We start from the raw sequence: 21,085 nt of genomic DNA on the forward strand, positions 1-21,085 counted from the left end.
TTAGAAATGTTGGGCTAAGAATTGTACCTCGAGAAAAGCTTATGTTTGAGTTGAATTTCGAATTGTAAGTTAGAGCGTGCAGAGGGATTGTTCTCATGCATTTCTTTTGCAGGTGCAAGGCCATTTAGCTCGTTAGGTAGAATGAGCCATTGTTTAGACGTTAGATTGGTAGGAGTAAAGACAAAGGGAATGTGCTGGCAGGTGCATTTACATCATTTGGCGTTGAAGGTGCCTGGGAACCAAGGACACAGCAACGGTTTTTGGAAGAAGAAGGTTCGACACTGGAAAAGTACGAGAGGCTGTACCTGCTGAAGGAGGAGTGTCCTGGGCGTACCCCTTGTTTTTAGGATTTTGGATCAGGGAAAGTGCCCCGAGGGTGGAGAGTTAGTTCGGTCTTTGTGAAGCTAGGGTTAGGGTCAGTTGGGTTTAGACTGGGTTCTGTCTAAGGCAGTCCACTTGGATGTGCAGTTAGACATGGGTCTTAGTTTGGACTTGGCAGGAGACATTAAGGAGCATCTTAGAATGAGCTCGGTAGTTTAGGCTACTTACCTGGAAAAAGTGAATGTGCTTCTTAGGGATCCTTCATAGCTGACACCTTTTTCCCTTGCCTGGGAGGTATGTTAAGTAAGGATGTCACTTTAGAATTAGTGTAGGGACAGACTAATCCTTTTCTTTCCATTAGAACAGATGCAGTCGAGAGTTCCAGTCTGCACAGTGATTGCATGCCTGATGCGTCTAGAATTGACTTTGCTTTTTATTCTGAGTCGTCTTAGACTCTTAATTCTTAAACTTTCCTTTGGAGTCAGTGGTCCTTCAGACTAAAATGTATTAATTTTGGAAATTGGGCAAAAGAGTATTAAATTTAAGAACTTCCTTCACACTTCCAAGCAGACTAAAGAGATCTGTCGACCTGGGGATTCCTCGGAGTGGTAAGGTAAAAATCTAGGTGGGAATCCCAGCGTCACCATTGTCCTCAAAGGTTTCTGATTCACGTTTTTTATTTACTGGCCTGACAGATGGCACAGACTGCTACTGGGAAAGCGATGGATTTATCAGCTTTGTGCACAGATTTTTCATAATTTGCTGGAATGATTAAAGAAATCACCCGAAACCAACAGCATCAGTGATTGTCTTGAACACTATCTGCCTCTGGTAACAGTATTGCTAGAAAAAGATTTCATAATCTTCAAAACTACAGTTTTCGTAAAAATGATCTAGATCTTCATAACAGCCCTTATCGTAACCCTGGGGAGGTTCTAATTGAATTCCTAATATTGCAAGTAGTTAACTCTCAATTGTTGAGGACTATTGCTGGTCTGGGCTGATCCTTATCTGAAGGGACGGCTTCCAAGTCCTCCTCATTTTCAGTATCGTAAATATGGGTAGGAAGATGTTCTGATACCTTAATGGGCGAAAGACGTTGTGCGAAGCACAGTCGCACACTTACATTGACTGCAATGTAGTAATTTCTCCAAAATCCAAGCTTCTTGACATGAGCGGTGCTATAGGCGGTAGAGATGTTGAACGTGCTACTGTCAAAGACAAGGTGATGGCCACAGATGGGACCTCCAACAAGGTAACCTTTGCTTATGAGGAGGGCATCAAACGACAAAGAGCCCATCTACGTTAAGTTGCCTATGAACAACAAGCTGCCTGTTGACAACAATGTTGACAAGAAAGTTCCTCGACAATTAAGTGCCCGCCAATGATGAAGTCAAGAGCATGATGCCAGCCAATGGAGCCTTGACAGCTGACAGGATTTTGTCCTTGGATGATGATTTTGGCAGAAAAGGCACACAAACTAATGCCACAACAGCTTTTCAAGCCACTTTTGCGGGTGAAGGGTCAGAATGATGTACGACTGCATCAAACAAGGTGCTTTTTTTGCAGTAGATATTAATTTTGTCAGGTGCTTCCTTAGTAAATGCCTCAGGAACCTCAAAGTCTTTGCTTTTTTGCACGTTTTTTAACGGATGTTGTTGGTGGGCCACATCTCACGAATCATCCAGAGGAGGAGGCACCACCAGAAATGGCCGCATCTTTCTTTTGCTTTTGTAGAAATAATGCTAAGGGGTTCATTTCTGTCACTTAGGGTCTTTGAAGAGCTATATTTACAGGTGTCGCATGTGGCTGCCTTATGTTTCAGATAAAGCAGTAAATTAATTTAAGATGTTAACCATGCACAAAGCCAAACAGTTTTTGAAGAGAGAGATTTTCGTTGGTATTGTCACTGAAGTCTCCCCTGACCCAGAAGAAAAACAAACTCTAGAAACACTCTGCTATGTATGTGTAGTGGGTCATGGATGCTATCTAAGAGAGATCAAAGTAAAAATAAATCCTGCAGTTCTGAGGTGAATACAGTAGGTAGAGCACAGCTCTGTTTAGGATTTCCTGCACATTCAACATGCAGTAGAAAACCTAAACTATGGTGGCCTCTAAGAGGAATGAGAGTGTATTAGTAGATAACTGTTGGGTACTTTTAAATGAGGTGAATGGGCTGTGTTGGACTTGGCCCTGCTTGCAGGGTCATCCTGGAACTTTTTGGCTTTTTCCCCTAGCCTTTTTACTGTCTGGGTGTGATTGAATGCTGTGCAAAGGTGTGCAGAGGCTTATTTTCACTGTTGAAGAAAATGTCACTTTTAAAATGTCACCCTGTCTGTACGCTTGTGCCTGCCTGAAGTGGGTTGCAGGTCTAGTGTTCGAAGTGACCAAGGCTGACTCCGCCCCCTGGGGTGTGTGTCGCCCACTCCCCCAGCTTTTGGGGGGAAGCCTGGCAGACAGGGTGCTCTACACCTCCCCCAAAACCAGTTGGGACCGGATTCCCAGAGGACCTTCTAGAAGCTTCTGGCCCTTTCTGGTAGGTGGGGTGAGGAGTGTATATATAGAGGAGCTGAAGACTCCCGGCCTTGGACTGTGCACGGACTTTGATTGAGAGGGGACACTCTTTCAGGAGGTACTGCCACAAAGGCCTGTGTGCTGGCCCCTGTGCCCATCTATCCCCCTCTGTTGTCCACAGGGCCAGTGAGAGCCCTCTGCTGGAGTGAAGACTACTGTGCCAGGAGGAGTTCCACGATATGGGGGTTGACTGTTCCTAGGAACTGCTGTCATGTTCTGATGAGTGCACACTGACCACTGATCTTGCCCAGCACTGCCTGGTCTCCTGCGCTAGAGCCTCGTGAGCACCACAATTTGTTTGCCTGCATTCCAAGAAGGTGAGGAGAGTGGGTGCTACCTGCTCGTGTGTGACCCTGGAACTGTGAGGTATCTAGCGCCTCGTGAGCACTACAACTGTGTCCCAGAAGGTGAAAGGAGTGCTATATTTTGTGGGCCTGTACCTCAAGGAGGTGAGGAGCTGACCCCTGCAGCGCTGTGCTGTCAAAGCACTATATCCAAATTGCCAGAAGAGGAGCGGGTGCCCACCCCGCATAATTTTGCTGCACTTTACTTATTTACTCCAAGCGGGAACCTACCCCGCAATTTTCCACCTTCGCGGGTGCTCACCCCGTGTTTGCGCTGCATTTATGCTGTTTTTGCTCGTGGGTGCACACCCCGCATTATGGCGGGGCATTGCCAGCTTATTTAAACCAGCGGGAGCCCACCCCGCAGTTTTGACGCGATTTAGCGGGAGCCCACCCCACACCTCAGAAAGACCGCGAATCACTGCTGCGGCCCGAGCCACCGCAAAACCGTGCCGGCCGACCAGGAAGTCAGGCACCTGCGCCTGACTCTGGGCGGGGCTTGCCGGCAGGAAGGAGGACGCCGGAAGCCTGCACTGGTGTGCGGAGAGGAAGGCGGGCCCCTGTGTTCCGTTGGGAGCCCCGTGTGTAGCAGAAGCCAGGCAGGAGTCTACCCCGCACTGGCGGCCAGCCCAGAAGAGTCAGGAGCCTCGCGAGCCTTCCACCGAAGTCCCGGGTCCCAGGAGGGGTCCCGGGTGAAGACGGAAGAATCCCGGTGAGTGAAAGCTCTGGGGGATACAGAGGGGGCCAGGGGTGGTCCCAGAAGTGCCCGTGCTGGTCTCCCTACACAGCTGCCCCACTGGACAGTGGGAAGCTGCAACAGAGTCGGTATTGTCGTGGGCTACACAGCGGCACCGCAGAAGCGGGCTGCTGCAACGTTTTTGTGACACTTGGCCATTACCTTTGATTACCGAGTCCCAGAGGGGACTCCAACTCAATCAAGGCTAGTTCACTTTTCACAGCGGTCCGCCGGACAGTGGGTGCTGCAATGTGGGGCACTTCTCTTGGACCTTAGAGTCCCAGCGGGGGCTCTGGAGGCACGGCAGTGGCAGTTCTTCATTTTGGCTAGTGTTCTGTTGGGGGCTCACCTTAAGCACAGAAGTGCCAGTACTCTCTGCGCCGAGGTTGCAGGCCGTTGCAACAACTGGGCACTGTTGATTGGAGAGTCCCAGAAGAGGGGCTCCTCAGGCGCAGTGGCTCCAAAGGCTGATCCGCGACGTTGGGGGCACTTATGTGTGCAGCTTTTCCCTAAGGGTTACTATGCTGATGGTCATGCCTAATGTATTTCTATGCCTGATTGCACAATACGAGGCTGACAGTCTGCACATTGTGTTTTCACGCCCTAGGAGGTGCTGTGATCCTGCCTAATGTCTTTTTCCCAAAGGTTGGCGTTGCTGATCCCGGCCTAAGTAGGGTCTGTGTAAAGTGCACTCATGCTAACACTTTCCTGCTTACTCATGAGGATGCCTATATGCCCATGTGATTATGCCTAATGCTAATGTGGTGTTGCCTTATGTGCACATGTTTATGCTACTCTGATTCATGTTGATCTACCTTATGCCGACTGATTCTCATGCTACCCAGATGCCACAGGCAAATGTGTCTATGCCCACTGAGACTTAGGCTGAGTTGGTACCTAATGTGTTTATCCTAATGCTTCTACACCTAATGAGGTTTTCATGCCGACTGTTATGCCTAAGGGGTTGTGATGTCTAGAAGATGCTGATATGGTTATGCCTGACGTTTTCCTACTGCATTCATGCTAATGATATTGCATTTAAGCCCCAGATTCATGCCTAATGAGGGGATTATGATTTATGCCTAAGGTTGATGCTGATGTTCTTTTCCCCCTCAAGGCTTACTTTGTTGGTGTTTTGCGTGACCTGCTTATGCCTACTTGGATTTAGGCCAATGTGATCTATACTAATGGGATTTATGCTTACAGGTTCTATGCCTGTCCTACCAGGGCTATGCGGAATGTGATGCTGTCCATGCCCTAAGGATGACTACTGCAGATGTTCTTGCTTAATGTTTTATGCTAAGGGGATTTACGCTCATATGTTTAGGCCATGCCGGAACTGATGTGGATTATGCTGACGGCAACATTGATGACCTCATTATTTAACCAGTAGGTACTAGTTAGTTTACATTTACTGTTCTGCATAAGGTGATGACGCTAAGTTCATTTCTTCTACCCAATAGGTACGGGCTGTGATACATTTGGTGCTTATAGACTCTCATTTATTCTTGGACTTGTGATGGGTCTGGCAGGGGACGATTGGCCCTGCCTTGTAAATAGTCCCCCTGTGATCGCTACCTGGTGCCGGCTGGCACAGTAGATATGTACCTGTGTTTGCATTCTAATGTGTTTGTATAATGCACAAGTTATTTTCATGCAACCTGGTGTGGGGTATCTTTTTGTAGTGTGCCTAGTGTGTCGCTTGTGAGTGGCTGCGCGGATGCTTTACACAATGCTACTGGTTTAGCCTACCCGCTCCGCACCACGCTACCCCGTTTCTAACAGATTGCTAAATAGATACCATTCTTGTCCAATGCCCATTTTAACAATGTTCATTTCGGGGATTGCCATCCTGTCACTGGACGTGGAATAATTCAATCATGTGAATCTATGAAAGGTCCAATGCTGGAGAATATTTGATTGGGGTAAGACCAGAAATCTCGCTGTACAGTATTTTGCAATATTTAAATTCATGTGACTTATTGAGGTATACTTACCTGCCGAGACGCTGCTGTATGGATTCGTAATTCTGTCCCGTTTAAACTAGTGGAACAACGCATAGATAAGGAAGGCAGATATGTCTTTGTCAGTGGGATACTGGATGGCACCCCGTGGTGATAGGCAGTATCTACGCCCCCAACTCGGGTCAGTCGGACCTTTTACAACACGTAAACGGTGCGCTGGCGGAATGGGCAGACCATAGTTGGACAATAGGAGGGGACTACAATGCAGTGTTAGATGTCTCACTAGACAGGTCGCACCCACCACTACAGGCCACTGAGAGTAGGAAACAAGCGGAGGCACTACAAAGGTGGGCAGAGGGCTGGGGACTGGCGGATGCATGGAGGGTAAAACATGTGCTGGATAGAGAATACACCTTTTATTCGCCTCCATACAGCTTACACACCAGGATAGACCATGTCTTTTGTACTACATCGCTGGTGGGGAAGATCGCCTTAGCGGAACATATGGGCAAGACATTATCGGACCACAACCCGGTGGAGGTTACGTTCCATTGGGGCAGGATTCCAACACCAATACCTACCTGGCGCCTCACGCCGGAGCTATTGGAAGACACGGTTTTTCGCACAACACTAGCAGATGCCATCACATCCTATTTTGATACGAACACGGGGACGGCGAGTTCCCGCCGAGTGGAATGGGACGCATTTAAGGTGGCCATTAGGGGAGTGGCAATGAGCACCCGGGTGGGCATGCGGCGCATTGTAACGGACAACTTGCGGGAAGTGGAGGGGAGACTGGCAGCGCTAGAGAGTGAGGCAGCTGGCACGAACGTACCGTTCACGCCGCTTCAGGGGGCACACATACAATATGCAGAGCTGTTAGAGGAGCTGAGAGTACTAGACTACAGGGACTACACAGGCAGACAACACGCGCAGGCGGAGAGGGCCGGACCCCTGCTGGCTCGCATGATACGAGATGACCACATACACGTGCCAATCACGGAGATAATTGACCAGGGAGGGTCCCGAACATCGACACAGATAGGCATAAACACAGCATTTAGGACATACTATGAATCACTGTATGGCCCTCCCAGCCCGCAGTCGGAAACGGAATTAGGGGAGTTCATGGAGGGGATTGACCTACCGCGACTGGCAGATCCCCAACGCAAGGAACTGTCCTGCCCTATCACAGCCGCTGAGATCCGCCAGGCGATTCGTGCACTGCCAAGGAACAAAACGCCAGGAACAGATGGCCTACCGGCTGAGTTCTATGGTGCTTTCATTGACCTTCTTGCCCCACGCCTCCAGGTAGTATACCGAGAGGCATTACAAAAGAGTAGCCTGCCACAGACGTCACTTCAAGCTCTAATAGTGTCACTGTTGAAACCGGGTAGGGACGGCCTACAAATGGCTAATTATCGGCCCCTCTCTTTATTAAACATAGATTATAAAATCTTAAGTAAGATACTAGCGACGAGGCTGGCGCAATATGAACCGCACTTGATTCACCCTGACCAATGTGGCTTTGTGCCGGGAAGAAGCACGGCAATGAACCTCAGGAGACTCAGCCAACTTATGCTCAGCGTGAGTGAGGCTGTGCATGGGGAGGGTTGTATTTCCCTGGACCTGAAACAAGCCTTTGATTCCATCCGCTGGGACTACATGCTGGCGGCACTTCCACGATTCGGTATACCACCTGAATATATATCGTGGGTTCAATTACTATACACCCACCCCACGGCACGAGTCCGTACAAAAGGCTGCATTTCGGCGCCCCTAGACGTAGCGAGAGGTACAAGGCAAGGCTGCCCGCTATCTCCGTTATTGTTCATACTAGCGTTGGAGCCCTTACTGGGCAAACTTCGGGGACTAGCACAACATAGGGGCATCCATAGGGACGGTGTAACGCATGTAGTGTCGGCGTACGCCGACGATATCATTCTGTACTTTAGGGACTTGAAAGGTGATCTTGATCCGGTGCCCAACATATTCGAAAATTTTCGCCTGCTGTCTGGACTCACCATAAGTGAACCGAAATCACACGGGTTCTATTTCTCACTGACTGAGGAGGGGGCCCACATCCCCTTCGCACCACTTAGCTTCCAGGTTGCGGAATCTACCTTCCGATACCTTGGAGTTCAAATCTACAGGGGAGCTAGGATATGATCGACGGTAACCTAGGGAGAGCGATTAGGGCTCTGAAATCTCAGGTGCTATTCTGGACGACACTGCCGCTGTCAGTGTCAGGCAGGGTGACCATCTCTAAAATGGTGGTCCTGCCCCGCCTCCTTTACTACTTTACAAACTTGCCATTTTTAATTCCTGCGTCAATGTTTACTACACTGAACACGCTACTGATGGAGTTGGTGTGGGGTACTGGGAGGAGACAGATTAGTTTGGCCAAATTGCAGCTTTCTACGGTGGCAGGCAGTATGGGTGTACCGGACCTGCGGGCATACTACTTTGCCTGCCAACTTCAGTGGCTAGCCTACTGGGTAGCGGGAAGGAATCTGCATGAAATCAACGTCTCGGCGACAGAATGGAGCAGGGGGGCTATACACACTTTATTGCTACCGGGAGCTGCAATCCCCCGACAGGCGCCCCCACTGCTTTGACTCGCGATCCTACACTGGAGACAGGCAGTGAAGTATACTTCCCGAACGACCTCCTACGCCCCCACGATACCGCTACTGGGACTACCGGTGGGTCCGAGACCACTCTCGACTCCGCAGTTGACGGAGTGGCAAGAGGCAGGTGTAACACAGGAAGGGGATTTCTTTCATGAAGGCAGGGTTATGTCATTTATGGACTTCCACAACACGCACCGCACATCGGGAGGGTCGTTCCTACTGCATGCTGGGGTGTGCCACTATATCACACGGGTGTGGGAGACGGACGGACTGGAGCCCCCCACAAACCCCCTAATCACAATGCAATATTTAATGGGTTCCGGCAGTCACCTGACCAGATGGCTGGCACATGGTATTCGAGATGGTAGAGCAATCCCGCTGCACTCGATACGGGAAAAATGGGCGCATGATATGGGGAGACCTATCAGAGACACGGAATGGGTCAAAATTCTTGCATTTCCGAAAAAGGTGTCACGTAATCCGAAATTCAAATTTATACAGCTTATGATACTACACAGAGCATGGATTTCTTTTTAGTAGACATTCATATTTTCATCATATGAATCGTTAAAGCGATGCTTGTAATCACATTATGACGCTAGATGAGCTCCAATGCATTTCGGACTGGAGGTCCTTTGTCAAGGAGCGCTACAACAAAAGAATAAACAAAGTTCGAATCAATGAAGGTCCTAAACAACAGTGTGAAAAAATTTATCAAAGCTGTGCGTGTGGGTTAACCTCATGCAGCCCTTATGGGATCAAACAGGTGAGCGAGTGAACTCTGGGGTTCTTAGCGGTGGGTAGAGCAGTGAATGGGGTGTGTTGGGAAAACGGGGTGAAAACACGAGGTGAACAAAGAAGTTCTGAAACTAATAAATGGTGCGCTGTGAAGCCTTAAAGGATGGACTGCTCAATGCAACACGAGACTTATGTCCTCGTTAAGGTAAATGCCGGCGGGTGACAAACGGTAAAACGTGGTGTAATGGGGTGTGACTTACTTGGAAAGATCAGCGTCTAGCATGCAGCGTGACGGCTTCAGTGACTCCGCGGAGTTGAAGCGAAGTTTAAACAGGATGGAAATGGTGCAGGTAGAGATAGGACTATGGTGAGTGTGTGGAAGGCTGGGAAAGTTGTGGGATGTGAGCGGCCATCTTGGAAGGGAGTGAAGGCTAGCGGTGAAAATTATAGTGAGTGATCGACTGTCAGCAGAACAAAATTACAATACAGCAGAGAATGTCCGTTATAAATAACAGCTCAGTTCAGTACGGTCATTGAGACCGGACAGTTTCTGTGACTGGAGTCTATATATCCATGATGTTTCTCGTTGCAGAAGGGTTTTGTTGTTATCTCTTCCATCAATTTTTGGAACCAGTTCGAGTACCAAGTATCTCAATTGTGCCACATTATGGTTTGCTTCATTAAAATGGATGGCTACATTGGATTTTGGATTTCTAGTACGAATGTTCGACTTATGTTCATTGAGTCGGGTCTTGATCTTGCGGCTGGTCTTGCCCACGTAAATCTTGCCACAGGGGCACTTTAGGAGGTAAATAAGGTTAGAGGAATCACAGGTCGCATCCACATTAAGTTTGATGTTGAAGCCCCGCATGGGATGATTGAGGTTGTTGCCTTTAATGATATTGTTGCAATTATTGCAATGGTGACAAGGGCGTGTGCCTGTATGTTGGATGGGTGCGGTAACAGTGCTGGTTTTTGATAGGATTTCTTTAAGGTTCATTGGTCGTGTATATGCAAAGATGGGCGGATCCTTAAAAAGGTTCTTAAAGTCAGGTTCTGATGATAAGATGCGCCAATGTTTCAAAATGATGTTCTTGTAACATTTACTTGCGGTGGAGTACCTAGAAACTAGGACCATTCTTCGATCAGCAGTTTTTGGCTTGCGTTGTAAAGCTTCTGCCCTAGATGTAGTAGAGGTTCGTTCGACTGCTTCTTTTAGGATATCTATAGGATATCCTCTATTTTGAAATCTGGTTGTCATGGAGTTTATTTGAGTCGTCCTTATGTCAGGATCAGAAACGATGCGTGTGATTCTCAGCATCTGGCTGTAAGGCAGGTGTCGTTTCAGTGAGTTCTGGTGAAAGCTGCTGTAGAGCAGAGAATTATTGCGATCGGTGGGCTTGCGGAAGCGGTCAGTTTCAATCCCATTGGGGGTGAGTTTAATCAGGACATCCAGAAAGGTTATTTCCTGGTTGTTGATGTTCCAAGTGAACTCAATGCGATCATCTTTTGTGCTGAGGTCTGTGAGGGCCCGTTCTAAATTCTCTTTTGTGTCTTTCCAAATGAAGAATAGGTCGTCGATGTAACGTACGTAAAATTTTAAGTTGTCAGTCCAGTTTGCGTCCTTGTAAATATGGTTGAGTTCAAAGTTACCCATATACAAATTCGCGTACGTCGGTGCTGCACAATTGCCCATGGCCATGCCGGACATCTGAAGGTACCATTTTTCTTCATGTTTGAAGTAGCTGTGATATAAAGTATATATCATCAGTTCCAAGATGAAAGGTTTTAAAGGATTGTTCATGTCGGATGAAAGTAGGGCTTCTTCTACTGCATTGATTCCTCCTTCATGAGGAATGGAGGTGTATAGACTTTTTACGTCAGCTGTGCATAAATATACTACTTCGTTTTCAAAAATTTGTACAGTGGAAAGTTTGTTCAAAAAATCGGTAGTGTCCTTTATGTAGCTCTGTAGTTTGAGAACCATAGGTTGAAGGTACCGGTCTATTAATTTTCCTGTTGGTTCATGAATGGAGCCTCTAGTTGAAACTATAGGGCGGAACGGAGGGTCCGTCAAATTCTTGTGTATTTTTGGCAACATCGTGATGGATGGACTTCTCGGGTGTTCCACGTTCAAGTATCTTTTCGTCCTGTCATCTATGGTACCATCAGCTGTGGCTTTGTCAATTATTTGAGATAGTTCCATCTTGTAGTCTTTGGTCGGATTGCAATCCAAAGGTAGATACACATCATAGTCTGCCACATGTTCACGAACTCTTTGGTTGTAAAATTGTGTGTTAAGAATAACAAGGGCCCCGCCCTTGTCAGCTTTCATACATTTGATGGAAGGGTTCCTAGCTACTCCCGCAACTTTGGAGGATATTAAGACGCAATTAGACAGACATACCAGAGACATAAATGAACGAAAAATTCGGAAATTCCGCCGGGACACCCTGGATTACAAATTGGGTGAAGTATACACGTGGGCGGATGTATACGCTCAACGACGTAGAAACAAACCTTTTAATCTGAATACTGATACATCGTCCTCTGGCAGTGACAACTCTAATCGCCCACCAAAGAGAAACCCAGCTGGAGCATCAACTTCCACCGGTCCCATGAATGAGACACCTTCCACATCTAACATTGATCTAACCAATACTGAGTCTTTTTTAGGGGTAGGCCCAGACAAAACCGCAGACCCAGACGGGGCAAAAGGGCAGGCAAAAGATCACAAAGATACCCAACAAACTTCCAAGACCAGACAGAAAGCAAAGAAGAATCGTTAGTGATCAACATCTCGGATGTTAAACTCACTGATTTTGAAACCAAAACCCTTCAAAAGGGCATGTCTTTCATTCCCACCTGCGACACGAATCTACTCGAACTTGACGTAAGCACCTTCAAGCTCACAAGAAAGTTAAGATTGAAAACATTTTAGAACCACCGAAGGAAGGAAGATAAACCTGACCAACTGAAGGGCTTACGCCCCAGCAGCACCTTTATGCCACCAACCAGTCACAAAAGTATAGACACTTTTGAAATCCTAGTGAAACAGGACATTTCAAAGATCAACTTTCGAAAAAAACCCGCAAAAACATCACCAACAAAGAATTGGACACTCTCAAAAACTTAGCTAGGAACCCTTCCATCAAATGTGTGAAAGCTGACAAGGGCGGGGCCCTTGTTATTCTTAACACACAATTTTACAACCAAAGAGTTCGTGAACATGTGGCAGACTATGATGTGTATCTACCTTTGGATTGCAATCCGATCAAAGACTACAAGATGGAACTATCTCAAATAATTGACAAAGCCACAGCTGATGGTACCATAGATGACAGGACGAAAAGATACTTGAACGTGGAACACCCGAGAAGTCCATCCATCACGATGTTGCCAAAAATACACAAGAATTTGACGGACCCTCCGTTCCGCCCTATAGTTTCAACTAGAGGCTCCATTCATGAACCAACAGGAAAATTAATAGACCGGTACCTTCAACCTATGGTTCTCAAACTACAGAGCTACATAAAGGACACTACCGATTTTTTGAACAAACTTTCCACTGTACAAATTTTTGAAAACGAAGTAGTATATTTATGCACAGCTGACGTAAAAAGTCTATACACCTCCATTCCTCATGAAGGAGGAATCAATGCAGTAGAAGAAGCCCTACTTTCATCCGACATGAACGATCCTTTAAAACCTTTCATCTTGGAACTGATGATATATACTTTATATCACAGCTACTTCAAACATGAAGAAAAATGGTACCTTCAGATGTCCGGCATGGCCATGGGCAATTGTGCAGCACCGACGTACGCGAATTTGTATATGGGTAACTTTGAACTCAACCATATGTACAAGGATGCAAACTGGACTGACAACTTAAAATTTTACGTACGTTACATCGACGACCTATTCTTCCTTTGGAAAGACACAAAAGAGAATTTAGAACGGGCCCTCACAGACCTCAGCACAAAAGATGATCGCATTGAGTTCACTTGGAACATCAACAACCAGGAAATAACCTTTCTGGATGTCCTGATTAAACTCACCCCCAATGGGATTGAAACTGACCTCTTCCGCAAGCCCACCGATCGCAATAATTCTCTGCTCTACAGCAGCTTTCACCAGAACTCACTGAAACGACACCTGCCTTACAGCCAGATGCTGAGAATCACACGCATCGTTTCTGATCCTGACATAAGGACGACTCAAATAAACTCCATGACAACCAGATTTCAAAATAGAGGATATCCTATAGATATCCTAAAAGAAGCAGTCGAACGAACCTCTACTACATCTAGGGCAGAAGCTTTACAACGCAAGCCAAAAACTGCTGATCAAAGAATGGTCCTAGTTTCTAGGTACTCCACCGCAAGTAAATGTTACAAGAACATCATTTTGAAACATTGGCGCATCTTATCATCAGAACCTGACTTTAAGAACCTTTTTAAGGATCCGCCCATCTTTGCATATACACGACCAATGAACCTTAAAGAAATCCTATCAAAAACCAGCACTGTTACCGCACCCATCCAACATACAGGCACACGCCCTTGTCACCATTGCAATAATTGCAACAATATCATTAAAGGCAACAACCTCAATCATCCCATGCGGGGCTTCAACATCAAACTTAATGTGGATGCGACCTGTGATTCCTCTAACCTTATTTACCTCCTAAAGTGCCCCTGTGGCAAGATTTACGTGGGCAAGACCAGCCGCAAGATCAAGACCCGACTCAATGAACATAAGTCGAACATTCGTACTAGAAATCCAAAATCCAATGTAGCCATCCATTTTAATGAAGTAAACCATAATGTGGCACAATTGAGATACTTGGTACTCGAACTGGTTCCAAAAATTGATGGAAGAGATAACAACAAAACCCTTCTGCAACGAGAAACATCATGGATATATAGACTCCAGTCACAGAAACCGTCCGGTCTCAATGACCGTACTGAACTGAGCTGTTATTTATAACGGACATTCTCTGCTGTATTGTAATTTTGTTCTGCTGACAGTCGATCACTCACTATAATTTTCACCGCTAGCCTTCACTCCCTTCCAAGATGGCCGCTCACATCCCACAACTTTCCCAGCCTTCCACACACTCACCATAGTCCTATCTCTACCTGCACCATTTCCATCCTGTTTAAACTTCGCTTCAACTCCGCTGAGTCACTGAAGCCGTCACGCTGCATGCTAGACGCTGATCTTTCCAAGTAAGTCACACCCCATTACACCACGTTTTACCGTTTGTCACCCGCCGGCATTTACCTTAACGAGGACATAAGTCTCGTGTTGCATTGAGCAGTCCATCCTTTAAGGCTTCACAGCGCACCATTTATTAGTTTCAGAACTTCTTTGTTCACCTCGTGTTTTCACCCCGTTTTCCCAACACACCCCATTCACTGCTCTACCCACCGCTAAGAACCCCAGAGTTCACTCGCTCACCTGTTTGATCCCATAAGGGCTGCATGAGGTTAACCCACACGCACAGCTTTGATACATTTTTTCACACTGTTGTTTAGGACCTTCATTGATTCGAACTTTGTTTATTCTTTTGTTGTAGCGCTCCTTGACAAAGGACCTCCAGTCCGAAATGCATTGGAGCTCATCTAGCGTCATAATGTGATTACAAGCATCGCTTTAACGATTCATATGATGAAAATATGAATGTCTACTAAAAAGAAATCCATTGAATAAATCTTGAAACCTCATCTACCGTTTTTCAAATTGAACTTTATTTTGGAATTCACCGCACTGATCTCGGTGCCCTGAACCACATAAGTGTGCCCATCACAGGGATGTGCCTACGCTCCTGTAGCACACTCAACTTTGTTTCAATCTAGGTCGCATTCGAACAGTTGCGACACCTGTAGGAGCACCTTAAAAATCTACCAAACACCTCAACACGTGCCCAAACGAGGAATAACTTTCGCGGTGCGCCAAGCCCCAATTTGCATAGTCTCACTACACAGAGCATACCTGACACCGCGCCGCATACATGCAATGTTCCCCACTGCCCCGGACACGTGCCCCCGCTGTGGTGCGGCAGACGCGAACCTGATGCATATGCTTTGGGAATGCCCAAAATTGGGATATTACTGGACGACTGTTCATAATGATCTGGTTAGACTGGTTCCTTCCAAACCATACACTGCATTGGAATACACATTACTAGGGCTGGGACCAGTAGAGAGGAGGAAAAGCGTGGGCACTCGCTTCACTGACCTGGCTTTGTTACTAGCGAAACGCACCCTAACAATGAAATGGAAATCACCAAGGCCCCCGGACCCGGAACTGTGGAGGGCGGAGGTGATAAGATGGGGTAAGGCTGAAGGGATGGCGTTACAGAGAGAGGAGCGTAGGGGACTCAGAAAGAACCATATCTCCCTAGACTGGAATGCTTTACTTGGGTCCTTCGAGGCTGGGGGCAGTGATGTATCGGACACCTCTACAGAAGTGGGTTGATAGTGTTTTAGTAGAGACTTGCCATTATACAGCTTGCTATGAATGTAACTGGGTGCACAGACCGCGCCAGACTTGGCTCAAAGGGAAATTTAGGTATGCTCTCAGTAGAACTGCACAAGACGCGCTGCAGGCAATATATACGCATGTGGTGGATTGTGCAACACAACGGAAGATATTTACCCTACGAGTGCCGGGGAGGGAGGGACAGGGAGGGGGGAGTTGGGACGGGGTTGTTTTGACCATACTATGAAAATGTTTATTATAGCGAGGAAGCGGTAGCCCAACATTGCTTGATATGCAGCTGATGATAGTGTAATTGATGTCACCCTAATACCATGCTGTCAATAAAAAGATTTTAAAAAAAAAATACTTACCTGCCGAGACTTACATCTATTTATTTCTATCTTCAACATGTATGTTGCACCTGAACCTCATCAGAATGTCGACGCTTTTCAGTGAAACATTTTAAAATAACAGGGTACATTGAGAGTGCGGGAGGAGGAAAAACGTACTAGTCATTAAACAAATGTTTTGAACATTTAAGAGAGAGCATATGAAGATAGAATTCATTAGATTTGTGTAATACAATAAGAGTAGCATTGTACAAAGAAGTAAGCCTTCAGTTGTTTCAGGAGGGATAAAGGGGTGGATTTTTTTTTAATGTATGAAGAAGAAAGGTTGGAGCTTTCACCGTATCGCTGACAAGAGGGGTAAAGCTAAGGGCAATGTCAAGTATGAAACCAAACGATTTGAAAGAAGAGAGCTTTCAGTTGTTTCTGGAGGAATACGTGGGTGGATTCTTTTTTTTATGTATGAAGATGACATTTGGAGCTTTCTCCATATTCCTGATAAGAGGGGTAAAGCTAAGGGCAATGCCAAGTGTGAAACCATAAGATTTGGCAGTCAAGGTTGGGGCAGACACAGAGACTTTGGCTTCAGAGAGTTGGGAAAGGTGGGGCCAAATCACTTTTTGATATAAAAAAAAGGAATTATGTTTTGAAGAGGTTCAAAAGAAGGAAGTTCTAGTGCATTTATGACTGAATCTGAGGCAGAGAGTTTCTGAGGAGGAAAGTGTAATCTATCTTTAGACAGAGCTTAGGGTATGAAGCGTACTGATGACGGGCGGCACCAGCATTGTGTCTGATCAGGCTTAGTGGCTCCATGTAGAGAGTAAATACAGTGTGTGTTAGAGTGGAGCTTCAAGGAATCCCGCAACACATGTTGGTAGTGGAGGAAAAGTGATCACCTATTTTCACCAGTTGAGAGCTATCAGTTAGGAAAGCTTTTGAAACAACTCAGAACTTTGCCTCGCAATCTAATGCGGTATTCAGGAATCTGAATAAGTATTTGGGGATACTAGTGTCAAAGGGAGCTGAGAGGTTTAGAAGAACAATTAAACAGGAATTGCCTTTGTCAAGTGTAGTCTAGGGCTTTCAACAGTAGATTGTCTGAGAAGAAAGTGGTAAGTTAGTTCGCAAAGATGTTCTCTATTTTCTTACTGAGCCATGGTAAGTAGGAAACTAGGAGGGAGCTTGCCTTCAAAGAGGGATCGAGGTTGGATTTTTAAAAATAGGTGTGATCTGGCCAGTTTTTAATGATGATGCTAAGACGACTTGACAAGGAAAGGTGTTTATCAGCTCTTACGAAGCGCCTTTGAAGATGGACACATTTAATTGAATATATTAGCTGGTATGGGGTCAAAGAAGTGATTGATAGGTTTCATATACTTGATGGAATCAGATTTTCTTCAGAGGTGAAAGGGGTGAAGTAGTCCCATGTTAGTGGAGATTTTGGAGGGGGAGATGGTGGTAACAAAGCCATAATGAAACTGAGTCTAATCGGACACCTTTTCTGATGAAATTGGCAGAGGAATTTCTCAAATTTCTCTCTGGAGGCAGCAATTGAAGGTTTTCTGATGTTCCAGTAGAGGGAGCTTTTGGAATTAGGGGAGGATTCTATTTGATATGGAATGTAGAAGGATTTAGATGACATGATGAGGATGTTTATAATTTTCTTAATTTCATAATCTTGGATCGAAGTTGGACTGTTTTGTTCTTCTTCCATTCATTCAGTTGCATAATCATATACTCTTTGATAAAATGTTTAAGCCAGGACAAGAGTTTCTTTATAGTCAAGCACTTGGTTACTTTTGGAGAGGGAAAGTTACAGGAATTTTCTTCAGAAGCAGCAAATAGGCCAAAATCTCAGAATAATCTACGGATCCTTTCTAAGATGGATAAAATGTACAATTGCCAAGACACACGTCAGTTTGAAGTGTGACTGTCTACTTGCAAATATTTAAATCTCTAGGTTACCATTACTTGCGTAGTCAAAGGAAAAAGGAAATGAGAGCATGTAACGCTCTTTGTGTATGTTTTTCAAGAAGCATCATAATCATGGGTTACATTTCTGTCTGTCTATGAGCTACATATTTATCCCCAGTCCTGCCTGGACACATTCATTAGCAAGAATAATGAAGCAAGGCTGGTGGTATGAGCCAGTCATTTACCTTACATGCCAGGTTCTCAACCAAGGCTATCATGGAGTTCTTGAAGAGAGTGGCAGCAGTCAGAGGTCGCTTGGTGACCTCTGCGATGTGCAGCTTCCCCTCCGGCCACATCTCCTGCAGGACAGGGTCCCTGCTATAAAGTGAAAGAAAAGCGGGTGAGGATATGTCACAAATCGACACACTGTTCTGGACATGTTTGGGTTGCTGACATGGTATCAGAGAGGGACTGGCCTACAGCAGGGAAATGGGGATATTTCACATTCTTAGTGGTCCAACAGTCATAAACTAAAAGTGGTCACTTGAAATGCACGTCCTCATCTCTAGATCTGGTGCAACTGTATTGGTGGCACAAGATGTGTCACAATCCTGGAATAAAACTCTGGTGATGCAACCAACCAGCCTTACCAGATCTGGGGCCAGTAGTGTGGCACAATGAGCCCATTGTCATCAGAACCTTGGCTGTAACAGCATGATCAATGACAGCCAACCTATCATAGATATTTGCTCAAAGGGCTTTAGACTATATGGTGTTAGAGGGAGGGAATAAAACATGATGCAGTGACAAATTATTTTTTCTATTCTTGCCAGGAAAGATAGTTGCGTCCCTGGCAACCTCTCAGTAGGTTGCACAGGTCTTATGAAGAGGTCCAAAAGCCTAAGTAATGAGTGAGCCCCCCAAAGACTTACATGTCTAATGCAGTGAGATGTACATTTAAGGGAGAATTTGTTTCCCCGAAGGCATTTCTGGGAAAGGAGACACAACAGACCCTATTAGAGTGAAGTCAACTACTCAAAATCACTATGTTTGATGCTCACTTTTTTAACACATAACTTCAAAAGCTCTCGTCTCACTCAGAACCCTGCATGTTTTTCTTCAAGTTCACATCAATAGTCTTTCTCACTAGTGTCTTTTTGAAAGTTGAAACTCCAACACATTTTTTGGTTGAGGCTAGGCAGTGCATGCGCTGTCTCTTCAAGACATGCTGTATTCACTCTGTGGGCTTACAACCCGCCCATTTTTGTTTTATTCGTCCGTTTGATTGCTAGTGGTTAATCATTCCTCTTTGTCCCTCCTCTTTGTGTTTGGTTTCCTCTCATAGACCAGTGCCCAATTACTGTTATAGTTCTGTATTTATGTGTTCTTTTTGCATACAATTTTTTTTCTTTGATTCCTGCTCGTGCCACTGTTTGCCCAACTTTGGTGTTTCAGCTTCAGTGGCCATCACTTAATCTCCCTGTTCCAATCAACTACCAATGAAATGTCAGACGCTGTTTTTGAAATCGCTTCTTTAAATTTCTCTGACTTCAAAGCGTGAGGATTAAACCCCACTGCTTCGCTGCTTGTTGCTTTAGCGAGACTCGGTCACCAGACCGTCAGCAGCCCAACCTTGAACCACAGTTAAGGGCAAGTTTGGGATAACTCCCATCACATTTTCTCTGATGCTTGTTTATATAATGTGAACTTGAGCGACTCGAAGGTGTTGGAGTACTTTACATGAGCGCTAGTTGGATTACAAAATATCAGGCTAATTTTGGGGGGCATTTTTATAGAGCGCGAACGCGACTGACCCAATGGTATTGAAGTGCTTTACAAAAGCGCCAATTACATTACACAAGGCGGAGATTAAGTGAGGCCGATGCCGCCCCTGTTTTATTATTATTTCTCCTCCACCTGACAAATGGAGCAGCATTCGTCCTTCCCACATCCTCCCGTGTCGCTGAATCCCTGTTGCTACCTCTTTCTGTCATCCTCCTACTCTAACTGCTTTAATTTCAAAGCACATTCACAGAAGCTCTCTGTAGCGTACTGGCAGCATTGCAGTGATGCTGAAATACGACGCAAGCAACAGTAGTTAAATGAGTGGCCTTCAAAACTGGCCACACCCGATTCACACGGACTTTTGATTAACTCTCTGACGCATATGTCAGACTGCACCACCTTAACTTACTCTCCACTCCTCTTTGGGCAATCACCATCATTCTTTTGCTCTCAGTGACAGGCCACAATGTGATCTCAAATGGTAGGTGGAACTTGCCACCAGGATGGCAGTCTCTCACTAGAACGTAGTCTTTGAGAGTGCTTGGTTTGGTTCAATGTTTCTGTGAGGCATAGTCATTGATGTGGGCTCTTCTAGAGTCAGAAAGTTTGGTGGATTTGGTAGGTCAACCCATACAGGATGATGGGGGATTATATCAGTCATTCTCCTTCCAAAGCACAGCTTGATTGGGGGAATGCCTGTTGTTGAATAGGGTGTGAGTATGTAGTCTTGCAAGAAGTTGTATATGGCTCAAACTATCTTGGTGTTATCTGCCACGGCAATTCGGATCACTTTTGTCAGGGTCCTCATCATGCACTCCACCTCCCCAGTGGCTTGGGACCATCGGAGTGTGTTGCAATGGTGTTTGGTGTTCCTGGAGTACAGATATTTAGCCCATTTGTGGCTGCTGAAAGGAGGCCCGTTGTCAGTGTGGATTTCTTCAAACAGGCCATGGGTGGCCATTAACCTTTTAAGTTTCGGGATATTTCAGATGCGGATGTCTTTGAGACAATTTCGACCTGTGGGTAACAAGAGAAGTTGTCCAGGACAACCGGCATGTGGAAGCCATTAGGAAGGCTACCAAAGTCCACACTAACTTGCTGCCATGTGGCACCCGAACTGTCTTCGGTGATGGCCTGTGCTGGGAGTTAGGACTGGCTGGTGACTAGATAGTTCTGCACAAAGGCTTCTACAATTTGGTCAAGTCTGGGAACCAGACCTTAGTTCTCAGTCCGTTCTTTC

General features: G+C 45.9%; 1 protein-coding gene across 1 annotated transcript in view; it reads right to left on the minus strand.

Moving 5' to 3' along the window:
• The window catches only part of LOC144783810 (unconventional myosin-Ig-like), a 1,420,229-nt gene that overhangs the window by 770,141 nt on the left and 629,003 nt on the right, over nt 1–21,085 (minus strand). The window contains exon 14 of the mRNA XM_078662555.1: nt 18,306–18,438. Within this exon, the coding sequence (XP_078518681.1) occupies nt 18,306–18,438 (133 nt within the window). The remainder of the gene's footprint in view (nt 1–18,305; nt 18,439–21,085) is intronic.

This window comes from Lissotriton helveticus, chromosome 10 (assembly GCF_964261635.1).
Source record: "Lissotriton helveticus chromosome 10, aLisHel1.1, whole genome shotgun sequence".
In the NCBI taxonomy this organism is placed as follows: domain Eukaryota; kingdom Metazoa; phylum Chordata; class Amphibia; order Caudata; family Salamandridae; genus Lissotriton; species Lissotriton helveticus.